The sequence below is a fragment of the Carlito syrichta genome, unplaced genomic scaffold, assembly GCF_000164805.1.
Source record: "Carlito syrichta isolate Samal-C Ts95f unplaced genomic scaffold, Tarsius_syrichta-2.0.1 Scaffold303261, whole genome shotgun sequence".
NCBI classification, from domain to species: Eukaryota; Metazoa; Chordata; class Mammalia; order Primates; family Tarsiidae; genus Carlito; species Carlito syrichta.
The window spans coordinates 2,594-17,139 of NW_007247357.1; the positions used below are offsets into that span (position 1 = coordinate 2,594).

A 14,546-nucleotide genomic window follows, 5' to 3' on the forward strand; every position below is an offset into this window, starting at 1 on the left:
GGTGAGGAGGGAAGGGTGACGGTGGACCAGGACCAGAGTTACCTCTCCTATGCTATAAAACAGTCCAGCGTGGAACTATGAAGAGTTCTCACTTTGAATTTAGAATTTGAACATGGTCTTTCAAATTGCCATGAAGGATCATTGGTAAATGTAGAAGAATGGCCCGCATTTTATTCAATGGTTTATTAGCTTGATTGATGCTTTAAACTACCTAGATATATAACATATGGGTCTCATTTTGGGCTCTGTCTCTGAGCCCCAAAAATGTTAGGGATGAGTCTCTCTCTATTGGTCCCCAACCTTTTTGGCATCAGGGACCAGTTTCATAGAAGACGATTTTTCCACAGACAGGGGGAGGGGAGGACCATCGGGCATTAGATTCTCATAAGGAGTGTGCCATCCCCTCACATGAGCAGTTCACAACAGGGTTCACGCTCCTATGAGAATCTAATGCCGCAGCTGATCTAGGGGCAGACGGAGCTCCGTTGGCCCACCACTCACCTCCTGCTGTGCGGTCTCATTCCTAATAGGCCACGGATAGGTTCTGGTCCATGGCCCAGGAATTGGGGGCCACTGGTCTATAGAATTAAAATACATGAAAACAATAGCAGATAAGTTGGAATGGAGGTCAATGGAGTTAAAGGGTCCTAAGGCAGTAATATGCTTGAGATAACGTAAAAGAACTAATATACATTGTAAAAAAGATAAAGATGTTTGTTATAAAATCTAGGGTATCCACTAAAAAAAATAGAAAGATAATATACAATTAACAAGCTAATAGAGGAGAGGGAAGGAATTTAAAAAAAACAATACAAATGTAGGCAAGAAAGGCAAGAAAAAATGATACTGTTCAGGTGGGAAAATCAGAAAGCAAATAATAAAATGCCAAATTTAAACTGTGTATAGCATTACCTAGATTACATGTAAATGGGGTGACTACTTCAACGAAAAGCCAAAGAATCCAGGCAGAAGGTGGTGTTTTTTTTTTCTTTGCTACAGAGTCTCCATTTTGTGATTCTAAAAAGTTCTATGCACACGTTGGTTAATGATTGGAGAGAAAAGCCTTGTCTAATAGGGTCCCTACAGAGAAACAGAGCATGGGCTTGGCCTCCCGGGCCCCTTGCTACTGTCTGAGGTGCATATCCTCACCTCAGTGTTCTCTCTCTATTGAGTTGTTTTTTCCTGCCATAAACTGTAGACATGTCAGCATGGTCATGTTGGCTTCTGTGAGCCTTCCCGAGCAATCAAACCCTATAGAGCTGCCACTGTTATTGCAATAACATTGTTTGTAATCGCCCCAAACTGCAAATGTCCCAAATATTCATCAACAGCAAAATGGATAAGGAAATCAGGCTATATTCATACGATTGAATACCACACAGTGATGAAAATCAGCGACTACTGCATAGATGAATCTTACAAAAGAATCCATCCTGTATGATTACATTTGTATAAAATAGTGCAAAATAGGCAAAACTAATCTGGGGTAAATACAGGCTATCTTTGGAGAGGAGGGATGGAGTAATGGTTAGGAGAGGGCATGGCTGGCAATGTTCTGTTTCATGCTCTGGGTAGAGATTCCATGGGTGTGTTGTTGTTATTGCTATAATTCATTAAGCTTGTGATTTTCTATATAATATTATACTTCAAAAAATGTTTTGTTTAAAAACAAAAAACAAAAAAATAGCCAGGTGCAGTGACTCACACCTGTAATCCTAGTGCTTTGGGAGGCCAAGGCAGGAGGACTGCTTGAGCCCAGGAGTTCAAGGTCAGCCTGGGCAACATAGTGAGACCTCATCTCTATCAAAAATAAAAAATTTAGCCAGGCATGATGGTGCGCGTCTATAGTCTTAGCTATTTGGAAGGCTGGAAGAAGGATTGCCTGAGCCCAGGAGGTTGAAGCTGTGGTGAGCTGTGATCACGCCACTGCACACAAGCCTGGATGACAGACTGAACTTGACTCAAAAAACAAAAACAAAAACAAAAAAACTCAAAATCAAAACACAAAAACCCCAAAACAACAAGAGAAAAAACCAAACACCTATGAGTTTACAATACTATTTAAAAGAGAGGAAGGAAGAAACACTTCTTTGACAGCCTTTGGAAGTAACTAGAACATCAACTCATTCTGAAAATTGGCAGCTAACAGGAAAATCTTAAGCAATTAACCTACTTTCTTGTAGACTGTATCTCAGTGTAATTAAATTGCTCTAGTTGATAAGGAAACTTTTTTCTTTTTTTTTTTTTTGAGTTGGAGTCTCACTCTGTTGCCCAGACTGGAGTGCAGTGGCCGCTCCTGGCCACCGCAGCCTTGGCCTGCTGGGCTCCGGCGATCCTTCCGCCTCAGCCTCCCAAGTAGCCGGAATTACAGGAACTTTTTTCTTTACAAATAATTCCCAACTATTAAGTGTGGAATCAATGGCAGAATTAGAAAATCACCAATTAGTAACTTCTAACAAAATAATTCAGGCAAAGATCATAGTACGACTGGTTGCTATGCTATGATACTATACTCTTACTCTAATAGTATAGTATACTATTGGTGTAACAGATTACTCCAGAATGCATCAGCTTAAAACAACGAACATTAATAACTTCACAGTTTCTAAGGGTTAGTGATCATGGCACGGTTTAACTGTGTGCCCTGGCTCAGGGTCTCTGAACGCCACCGTCAAGGTGTCAGCTGAGGCTCAAGCCTTGACTGGGGGCTGATTTGCTTCCAAGTTTAATCATGAGGCTGTTACCGGGCCTCAGGACCTTGTTGACTGCTAGTCAAAGACAAGTTACTTGCCACCTGGGTCTCTCCTTAGGACGTTTCACAAGACAGCAACTGGCGTCCCAAAGAGCTCGTGAGTGAATGAGAGAGCCTGAGAGGGTATCCAAGATAGAATCCCCAGTTTTTTGGTAACTTCATCTTAAAATGACATTCCATCACCTCTGCTGCATTCTATTCTTAGAAATCTTCCTGAGCAACATGGTGAGACGCTATCTCTGTAAAATATGAAAAAGGGTAGACGGGCTCGGTGGTGCATGCCTATAGTCCCAGCTACTCAGAAGGATAAAACAAGAGGATCATGTGAATCCAGGAGGTTGAGGCTGCAGTGTGCTATGATCACAGCACTGTACTCCAGCCTGAGTGACAGAGTGAGACACTGTTTCAAAAAACAAAACAAACAAACAACCCCCCCCAAACCCTAAAATCGAGACAATGTGCTCTTTGAGCTAGGGCTTTGGTCCCCTTCCCTACCTTGGGGAGGTGAATCTCCTCTCTCTCTCTCTTTCTAATTTACTTTCTAAATAAACTATATTTTATAATCTAAAAAAAAAAAAAAAAAGTCCAGGCTAGATTCAAAACCAGGGGATGACACAAAGGCATGAATATCAGGAGACAGCGATCCCTGGGTGCCTCTTGGAGGCTGCTGTGAAAATTGACCTTACAAATTGGGTCATTCTTGTCATACCCAACTAAATCAGATTCGAGGGGCCAGGGGAGGGAAGAAGAACTCAGAGCACATAACATTGCTCCAAGATTGTAATTATCTGCAAGCCTGGTTGCTGAAACTGTCTGCTGTAACCTGAAGCCAATCTTATCTAAAGGCTGCTAAAATAACCTGCTGTGACTCGAAGGCTAGTTTTCCCTACCATCATCACTTACCCATCAGGGCTTGCCATCTCCTCAAAACTCTGCCAGCATCAACGAGTTTTCTTTCAGAACAATACATTTTTTTAAGGCCTCCAACCTTCCCTTGATTCTTCAGACATTCCAAAGATCACCCAGTCTGTGTATATGCCCCAAATCGCAATTCTTCCTTCCCAAATAAAATGTGTTAAAAGTAGAGACGTGTCTTTATATTTTATTGGATGTCGACACTGGCTACCATAATTATCAATGGATGGAAGGTGTTTGATAAAAAGTTGATGGGGCCATTTATAGAACAGAGGCATCAGGTTGTCACCACCTGAATCCACTACTCAGTCTTAAACTCACCAGAAGAGGGACAACTGAACAAGGTTTGCCTTCTGCTGTGAAGCAGTCTGAAGCACACAGCAGCACCTGATGAAGAGCTTGTTCCAAAAAAGGTGAATCTGAATCTAATCAAGCCCTAAGCAAACATCCAGTTTACAAGAAATAAATGGATAGATTTGTTTCTAAACAAATTTGAATGGCAGAAGAACAAAAATGACGTCAGGAGTATATAAATTTAGAACACGAGATTTTCTACAGGGCAATGGATCTATTTCTTTTCTTTCTTTCTTTTTTTTTTTGAGTTGGAGTCTCACTCTGTCGCCCAGATTGGAGTGCAGTGGCCACCTCCGGCCACCGCAGCCTCGACCTGCTGGGCTCCGGCGATCCTTCCGCCTCAGCCTTCCAAGTAGCTGGAATTACAGGCATGCGCTACCATGCCCGGCTGATTTTTTGATTTATTGTAGAGATGAGGTCTCACCAAGTTGCCCAGGCGGGTCTCGAACCCGCAGGCTCAGGCAATCCACTCACCTCAGCCTCCCAAAGGCGCGGGATTACAGGCTGAGCCACCGAGCCTGGCTGGATCTATTTCTCACTAAGGCAGTTGCATGAACAAAAATGAGCAATTGGTCTAGACTAAAAAAACCTCAAAAGATCTAATAAATAAAGGCACTGTTTAGACCTTGCTTGGATCCTAATTCAAACCAACCAACTAGAAAAACACAGTTTTGAGACAATAAAGGCACTTTGTATATGGATACAAAGAGGGTAACAAGAAATCATTGTTAATTTTTCTTGGCAAATAATGGCATTGTGGTCATGGAAGAAAATGTCCATATATTTCTGAGATGCACATCAAAGTAACATCTTAGACATGAGGCCTAAAATTTGTTTTAAAATATGTCAGCAGACACAGCAAACACGACAAAAGGAATAGATGAAGCAAATGTGGTTAAATGTTAATAACACTTGAATCCAAATAATGTGTGTATGCAGGTTCATTATAGAATCCTATATGTTTTCATGAACGTTTAAACATTTCCATAATAAAAAAAACAGGAAGAAAAGATATCAGGAGTGAATGGTTTATAGCTGAATTCTAGTTAGACTTCAAAGAATAAATATTTCTATAATATATTAATATTTCTATTAATAAATATTATTAAAATATCTGTGATCTCATAAAAGAGAAAAACTCCCCAATTCATTTTATGAAGCTAGCATAACTTTTAGCTGGGTGTGGTGGCTCATGCCTGCAATCCCAGCGCATGCCTGAGCCCACGGGTTCGAGACCAACCTGGGCAACTTGGCGAGACCTAGTCTCTACAATAAATCAAAAAATTAGCCAGGTGTGGTGGTGCGCCTGAGTTCCAGCTAGTTGGAAGTCTGAGGTGGAAGGATCGCCTGAGCCCAGGTCAAGGCTGTGGTGGCTGTGACAGCATGCCCCTGCACTCCAGCCTGGGCAACGGAGTGGGACTCTGACTCAAAAAGAAACATCAAATACATAAATCTAGCATAGCTTTTTAAATTTTAAACTTTTATTTTATTTTTTGGAAACAAGTTTATCTCTGTCACCAAGGCTGGAGTGCAGTGGCATGATCATAGCACTGTAGCCTTTGAATTCCTGGGCTCGAGACACCCTCCCAATTCAGCCTCCAGAGTAGCTGGAACTATAGGCACACACTACCATTCCCAACTGATTTTTAAAAAAATTTTGCCCTGGGTAGCCTCAAACTCCTGGCCTCAAGCAACCCTCCCACCTTACCCTTTCAAGTAGCTGAGATTACAGGCATGTGCCACTGCACCTGGTTCCAAAATGTTTTGTGTGCATGAAGAAAAGTGTAGAATTGTGTGTAAGCTTGAGGAATTTTTGCATCCTGAACACACGTGTGCAAAAACGTAAAAACGAGAACACTGTGAGCACTCCAATCCCCCAAGCTCAGTTTTAGACAGTGTCTTCTGCTGAAGATACCTACTGTGCTGAAGCCAGCATAACTTTTCATACCAAAATCTGGTATTAGAAAGTGGGTCAGGCACAGTGGTTCATGCCTGCAATCCCAGCACTTTGGGAGGCCAGGGTGGGAGGACTGCTTGAGACCAGAAGTTCGAGACCAGCTTGGGAAACAGCGAGACCTCCTCTCCACAAAATAATCAAAAAATTAGCCACGTGTGGTGGTGTGCATCTGTAGTCCCAGCCACTTGGGAAGCTGAGGCAGAAGGATCTCCTGAGTCCGGAAGTTGAGGCTGTGGTGACTCGTCATTGTGCCATCACACTCCAACCTGGGTGACACAGTGAGACCCCAACTCAATTATAATAAAATAAAAATTAAAAGTGCAAGAAATGGCAACTACAGAAAAATTTCACTTATATAGAGGTGGATCTTCTAAACATATTAGAAAACAGAATCCAGAAATATATTTTACTATCTATGCAATTATACACATATATTATTAATAATTTAATTGCTCATGATTATTTCTTGTATTCCCTCTGGGTTCTTGCTGAAGTACATACTTCACTCGTAGTTTCTTTCTTTTTTTTTTTTTTGTCTAAGCAAGGGACTATGAATAGTAAATAATTTCTGGCTCATATGTTTTTAATACGTTTATTTCACTCCTATTCTTTAGACAGCATTTGACTGGTTATAGAATTCCAAACTGACAGTTGAAAATTTCCCGCAGTATTTTGAGAATATGACACTATTGTCTTCTGACATCTATAGTTAATGGGAGTTTTGCTGTCAACTTGTCATTTTTGGGTATGTAATCTCTCTCTCTTTTGTAGAGTGTATTTTCCTTTACCACTCAATGTTCTACAGTTTTGCTTCAGTGCTTCTAGGTATAGATTTAGTATCTTGCTAATCACTCAGAGCTTGTAGTTCAAGGTCTCCTGGGAGTTTTGTTTCTGGAAATGTTTCAATCATTTTATTTTCAATCATTACTTCTTTTCCATTTTCTTCTGCAAATTCTATTGGATGTATTTCTGAACTTCTCATTGCTGCTGGAGATACCCACTGTTACAGCTATTCTTCCCCCTCTATCTTACTGTGCCGTCATCTATAAGTTTTTCAGTGCTGTCTTCCGACTCATTAGTCCTCCCTCTTCAAACACATCCAGTGTACGATTGGGATCATTTATTAAGGGTTATTGTTATTTTCAAAAGCCGCATTTTCCATTGCTAAGATTTCCAGTTTGTTCTTTTTCAAATCTTCCTGTTCTTGTTTCATGGATTCTTTTCTTTTCTTATGTCTTTGAGCAGTTAATTTACTATTTTAAGATTCTCAGATTGATCTATATAGCCTCAGGTGTTAATTCTTTTATTTGTTGAATTTACCAAATGTTTTTTATGTTGATAGACTTTCTTGTGGGCTTAGAATTTCTTAAAGAGCTATTCTTGCTTGGAAGTTCTCCTCATCCCCACCCTTTTTATATGATCTATTTTTGCTTCATTTTTGGTCCAAATGGGTTTCACAGGTCCAACTCAATTCTTGTAGCAGCAGATTAGCTTGAATCTTTCACTCCATATTAGTGGTTCAATTTTGGATCTTATACATGTTGAGACGTTCTATTGGATGCTTGGCTTCTTTACTTTTTATGTATAAACTCAATGCTCTCAAAAGCAAAAATCTATGTTCAAAATATTTTAATAAACTACATATGCCATATAAGAGAATAAGTTCCTTCTTCTTGATACTCAATTTGAGGATAAATGATCAAAGATTTGTGAACTAGAGGTGGGGAAATAACATCGGGCATACCCTGGCTTTCTACAAATCTCTTCTCAGTGTCGTATTTCATGTCTCTGAGTAAAGGTTTAGCAGTGCGCTTCCACTTCACAAGTCCCTTAAAATATCTCAATTCCAGATCCTTTAGATCCATGAACTGTTTTTCTGAAAGGAATCATTTTCAAAGAATCACATGGTGTTGTTATTCGAGCCTTCAGTTATTCAGAGATACTTTGTGGACAGAATAAACCTTGGACGAACTTAAATCTCCTTCTCCTCCTGACAGAAAGCTTCAAGTCCCTCTCCTCCTGACTGAAAGCTGCTTCTAAAGCTTTACAAACCAAGGAGACCCTATAGCGTATATTTCCTTTAAAGCCCTCTCCTAAGTAAGGAACTGGATGCAGCTGGCTGAGTGGGCTTGAGTGAACTCTGCAGGACCAGGGCGGTAGATGGAGTGTCTCATTGTATGCTTAGATAAACACAGTATGCAAATGGAGAGCCCTGCAGAGCACCAAGATTAGCAGGTAGGAGAAAAAGAACCTAATGAGTGGTTAACACAAGGAGGAAGACTGATCAGAAGTACACAGATTGCTAGTCATTTCTTCCAAGATGCTAATGTGAGCCATGGATATAAAAAAAGGACAGTGGCATAGCTAGAATTAGACTGTCTTCCACACTCTTTCAGGACCTATGAGGTTAGAATTTCATGAGCAGTTCCAGTCCCTTCAAGGAGCCAATGCACCAAGGAGGAAGAATAAAGCCAACATCCACTTCATGTTCTCCTACTCAGCAGCCATTCCCCTCCCGTTCCCTTCAACTCTTTTCATGACTAAACACACTGAAAAGCTGAAAACAAACTTCAACGCCAACAAAAGCAAAGTTGAAGGTAGGGGCTTGAGTGCAAAACCATAGGAAGACACACACACACACACACATACACACACACGCCGGAAGTAGAAGACATGCGTCAGGGACTGTTCCTTGAGTTCACACCTCCCCCAGTGGAGCAGATACAGGGACTAGTCATGGTCTTCGATAATCTGTCCCTAGGGCCAGTTGCCAAGTTTAACGTTTGACGAGAACTTCACAGACCTGGCATGGCAAGAAATGGTAGTAAAAGGAGGAAAGAAATATGGGACAAGGAAAGGCTGGAGTGCTGATGATTTTGATGACAGGAGAGCTTCAAGTCATGACCTGTGGTAGACACTTTAGGGTGGTCTACTCTGTACCCATTTCAGCCCTTTTCTGCCCTCCTCTATTATAGAGGGGAGACACTAAGCACTCATTCACCAGCCTTCCTTGCAGGAAGGGGTCACTATTGGACGCAGTTCTGGCCAAAAAGGTGCAGGAAAAAGTCACCTGAGGAGAAGTATTCTTGAGAAATATCGCTTCCCTGTTAAACAGGGACAGCAGTCCCAATGTGGCCCTTGTCCTATGCCACCATTTCCTGTCTGGAATGTGGCCACCGCCTCTGAGGGTGAAGGAGATGTCTTTTAGACATGTAGATGGAAACCACACACAAAATGATGGCTGGAAGAACCTGGGTTTCTGAAGTCATCAAGAAGCATTGCTCCAGAGAGTAGAAAGGGGATGTGCGAGGGAAAGGTGCGGGGAGGTGGGTCAAGGGGTACAAAATTGCAATTTGATAGGAGGAATTAAGGTCTGGTGTCCTAGTGCACAGTAGGGTGAGTTTGGTTAACAGTAGGCTAGGGCATGACACAAAATCGTGAGAAGGGAGACTTTTGAAAGTCCTCACCACAAAGAAAGAAGTACATGAGGTGATGGTCACACTAGATACCCTAATTTGATCATTATACAACATATACTTGAACATGTATTAAAACGTTAAGTTGGACCCTATAAATATAAACAATTATAATGTGTCAAATAAAGAAAAGCATTGCTCCAGCCTTGTCTGCCTGTCTCCAGGCTTATAATTACATAAGAAAAATAACTGCTATTTGGTTTCTCTGTAATTTTTGGTCAAACACATTCCTAACCTACAGGATTCTACAAGATTTAGCTTGAGGACAAGGAACTCATGTGATAGGAGAAAAACAAAATGACAAGACCCACACTCTTTTCCTTCCCCAGTGCTTGGAGAGAGTGAGGATGTGTCCTATAGTACGCTTTGGAATGTCAAGAGTCCTAAAGTTCTCCTGAACTGAGTAGAACATGAATTTCTGCAATGCCGATTAAATCTAAGGAATTACTGGGTATCCATCATATGGACGTCAACCTGGCTTCATGCATATTTCTGGAATAGACATGACAACTCCCAGATATTTACCTCCAGGATCTCAGGAAATGAGGATATGGAGACAGAGAAGAGACTCCAACAAAGACTCAGGCAGGTCTCATCAGAAACCCCTAGAAGTTAGGCAGACAGCAGGTAATATGTGCATTATGAAGAAAGGAAAACTTGGTCCCTACGGGTGGCAGAGTCACAAATGTTCAAGACCCTACTAAACATCCAAAGCCCTTCTTCAATACGTTTTTGGCTAAGGCTTACTGATTCTCGATACTTTTCATGCTTTTTGCTCTCTGGTCCCAGACTTTACTTGTGTGCTTTGTGAATTACCTAATTTATTCCTACAATCACGCTAATTTCTACCTCTGTCTAAGCTCCAAAGCACACAAATTATGACTATCAAAGGAATTTGAAACCGGCACTAGGCTCTGTCAAGATGTCAATGCAGAGATTTATAGCAAAGACTCAGCTCCTTGGACCAAATATTCTTAGAATAATCAATCTATGAATTAAAATTTTTTCCTTCTGTGTCTCCTACTACTTTTAATATAAAAATGGTGTCAAAGTATCTGCTATGAAAATGGTCTTATCCTGAATCAAAAACCTACTTCAGAGGGATACAAGTGTAACTACTAGTATTTTTAGTAGTGACACAGAATGACAATATATTACCTCCCTCGAATTACATAAGTAAGATGGAAACCTGAAACATGAGACATTAAAATTTCTCATTAAAACTCAGCATCAGCCGGGTTCGGTGGCTCAGCCTGTAACCCTGTGCTTTGGGAGGCTGAGGTGAGTGGATTGCCTGAGCCCGCAGATTCGAGACCCGCCTGGGCAACTTGGGGAGACCACATCTCTACAATAAAATCAAAAAACTAGCCGGGCGTGGTAGCGCGCGCCTGTAGTTCCAGCTACTTGGAAGGCTGAGGCGGAAGGATCGCCGGAGCCCAGCAGGTTGAGGCCGCAGTGGCCGGGAGCGGCCACTGCACTCCAGTCTGGGCGACAGAGTGAGACTCCAACTCAAAAAAAAAAAAACCAAAACTCGGTATCATACCTTTTATAAATATATAATTTTCACTTTCTCTGTGTGGTCTTTGATCTTTTATGGTTACTTCTCTATTAAAGAATCAGAAATAGAGAGAGAGTTTCCTCTTGCTATCTGTGGTCTCTGATGAAAGACCTGATAGAGATGTAACAATAAGAAAAGGGCAAAGGTTCATGAAAAAAGAAAAATCTCTAAAAGAAACTTCTTAATAGCAACAAAGCCAAGATACTGGAAAACAAACAAACAAATACAAGAAAAATACCCAACTAACTTCATTTAAGACACAAAGAGCAAGAAAAAAAAAAGACACAAAGAACCATGGGTACTTTAGAGTCCAAGTCTAACTGGCTTTACTTTACAAAGGACGGTGTAAGTGGCATGTCTAAATAACACACCTGTTCGAGAATGAATCTGCAATCTTATCCTGGGATTTTGGATTCTCTGTTCTGCCTTTTACTGCTAGAGTAAGAAGTGAAAGCAGGAGCCATGAACCCCACCCAGAACTGCAACATTTCCATGGGTCAATATTTGACTGTTTCTGCTCTAGAGAGCTATGTAAATCCGCGGTAAGATTTCCACTCCCTTCCTCCCACCTGACGTCATCTGCTTAGGTTACCTGGGTCCACTAGGAGGTATCTAGGAACTTTATCTTCAAAGATAAGGCTTCTTGGGGTGGCGCCAGACAAGCCTAGCTTGCAAAACATTTGGGGGCTCTGAACCTTCTGTACAGAAACCCGGGACACGGCGTTCAAGTGGTCGACCAGGATGTCATAAGGGAAGGTGTGCTTGGGAGGAGAGATCCCATACTGCAACAGCCTCTGCTGGGACCTGAAGAGCCGCTCCATAGGAGACAACGAGTTGACCAGCAAGCTGCGGTGGAGAAGCTCTGTCAAGGACTCTGGCTTCTTCTCGTCCTCGGTATCAGCCACTGTGCACATGATAACTGTTTGGGAATCTTTCCTGCGCCCACTGGTGGCCCTGGCAAGTGCCATGGTATTCAGATTTTTAGTAAGCATTTTCTGTGCTTCGTTAAGTGAAATACCACTCATGTTTAGGAGATTTGATTTCTTGCTCTCCTTATAAAAATCTTCAAGGGAAGTATATAATTCTGGCAGCTGTGGGAAAGAGAAGTGGTAAGACATGGGACTGACAAAAATGTCATATACTGGCAGACTCATAAACCCTAGAATAAGAGAACAAATAACCATGAAAATAGAAGCATTTATCTTTGGAAGACATGAGGGAGGACTCAAAAACTCTGGAATTTATTTATAAAAAGTTGTGTATTTATCCTTACATGTTCAAACTTCAGTCACCTTCAAATACTCTCCATTTGATGCAATATACCTATTAAGACACTTTTTCCACCACTCAAAACAGTTTTTGGACTCATCAGTTTTGATGCCTTTTAGGTCTTCTGCTGTTTTTTGTTTCACCTCTTCCACACTGGCAAAACGTTTCCCTTTGAGGACTTTTTTCATCCGGGGAAAACAAACAAACAAAAATCTCTTGGGGCATGATCGGGTGAATAGAGAAGGTAGGGCATGGGGGCATGCTGTTTTTGGTCAAAAACTGCTGAACACGAGGCCCAGCCGGTGAACTTGTAAATTGCCCATCATGAAATGGGCAAACGCGTTGAAAGACTCTCCAAAAAAAAAAAAAAAACACAAAACCCCCCACAATTCACCAAATCAATTATTCACCAAATCCATAGTGGCAATATGGAATAGAGAATGGAAGGTCAAATCTCAGATTCATTCCCCAAAAGATGTATTACTTAGGCACATCTCTTAAACTCTTTATTATAAAATGGAGCAGTTAGAATTGGACTCAAAAGTCGTGAAGATTTTTCCAACTTTAAAATTTTGAGTGACTACGGAGAGAGACAGCTATGGGAGGTTGAGAACTTTGCTTCTTTTGAGTGATGTTGCATTTTATTTTTTTTTTAATAGAGACAAATTCTCAGTATGTTGCCCAGGCTGATCTCAAACTTCTGGCTGTAAGCAATCCTCCTGCCTCGGCCTCTCAAAGTGCTGGGATTACAGGTGTGAGCCATTGCACCCATCCCTCACATTTCTTCTAAGGAACAAAGGGAGCCAGATCATCTATATATCAAAGCCGCACCCTGTTCAAGGAGCTCAGTGTGTCAGAAATGCAGTGCAAAGGAGGCCAAAGAGGCCATTGTCTCAGGTTAGAGCCAAAATTTGGGTCATTTTGCACAACACAGAGTTCCCTTTTAATGCTAGTCACTTCTATTGCAAGGGCAACAAATAGAAAGTGAGCTAAAATTGGTAAATTATTATTATTTTTTTTTGAGTTGGAGTCTCACTAAGTCGCCCAGTCTGGAGTGCAGTGGCCGCTCCCGGCCACCGCAGCCTCGACCTGCTGGGCTCCGGCGATCCTTCCGCCTCAGCCTTTCGAGTAGCCGGAATTACAGGCATGCGCTACCACGCCCGGCTGATTTTTTGATTTATTGTAGAGATGAGGTCTCGCTGCCCAGGCGGGTCTCGAACCTGCGGGCTCAGGCAATCCACTCATCTCAGCCTCCCAAAGGTGCGGGATTACAGGCTGAACCACCGAGCCGGTCTGGTAAATGATTCTTTAAGATAGATTACCACAATCAAACCAGGCACGCTGGCTCACATCGGTAATACCAGCATTTTGGGAGGCAGAAGTGGGAGGATCACTTGAGGCCAGGAATTCGAGACTAGCCTGGGTAACCTAGTGAGACCCCCATCGATATTTAAAAAAAAAAAAAAATCACAGGAGGCTGAGGTAGAAGGATTGCCTGAGCCCAGAAGGTCAAGGCTACAGTGAACCTTGATCGTGCCACTACACTCCAGCCTGCACAACTGAGTGAGACCTTAACTCAAAACAAAAAATCACAATCAGGAAAACAACCCCTGCCCTGGGAAGAGCTACATTTTGCTATGACTAAGAATGTTAAGTCACTGAAGTGAAATGTTGGTGTTCCTATAGCTTCCAGGTGTGTCAATAGTTTGAATTTTTATGATGCTAGAATGTAAAGTTTCCTGCGTACACTATATAAAGTTTTAAGTACATACCGAACATTGAGGAAACGCTGCCCTTTCTCTGTCGTTAGTTGGACTGGTGTCTCCAATGGTCAGCATTGTGCTGGGATTTTATTCTCTAATTCCTAAAAAAAGTAATGCAAGGAGAGGCAAAAATCAAAGATCAAAACTTGGTTAAAATACAAAGGAAGGATGTAACACTTTTTAAATCTTTAGAAATTTGTGAGTGGGACACTTCAAAAATTTTATACCATTTAAAATGTTCGTTTGTTTTCTCCTAGTCTAGGTCTGCCAAATTAATCATGTTTCAACCAAACATTTTCTCAGAAACACCTTAAATTCTTACATGACATGTATTTTAGGGTTTTTTTTTAAGATTTTTTTTTTTTTTTTGTATTTTAGGTTTAATACTAGTTCAACAAATTTTATATGGACTAGTTTTTTTCCTTAGGTATTTTAAGCAAATGTCAGTTCCTTTAAAGAAAAACGCACCCACTTTCTTATCCAGTAAAAGTGTTTTTTATTC

General features: G+C 41.3%; 1 protein-coding gene across 1 annotated transcript; it reads right to left on the reverse strand.

The window, feature by feature from the left end:
• Positions 1–7,808: 7,808 nt before the first annotated feature.
• On the reverse strand, positions 7,809–14,119 carry CUNH9orf153 (chromosome unknown C9orf153 homolog). Its single transcript, XM_008058230.1, has 3 exons — positions 14,054–14,119; positions 11,925–12,103; positions 7,809–7,854 (listed from the first exon to the last, which is right to left on the reverse strand). Exons 1-3 carry the CDS (start codon positions 14,117–14,119, stop codon positions 7,809–7,811), a joined length of 291 nt encoding a protein of 96 aa, XP_008056421.1.
• Positions 14,120–14,546: the final 427 nt, after the last annotated feature.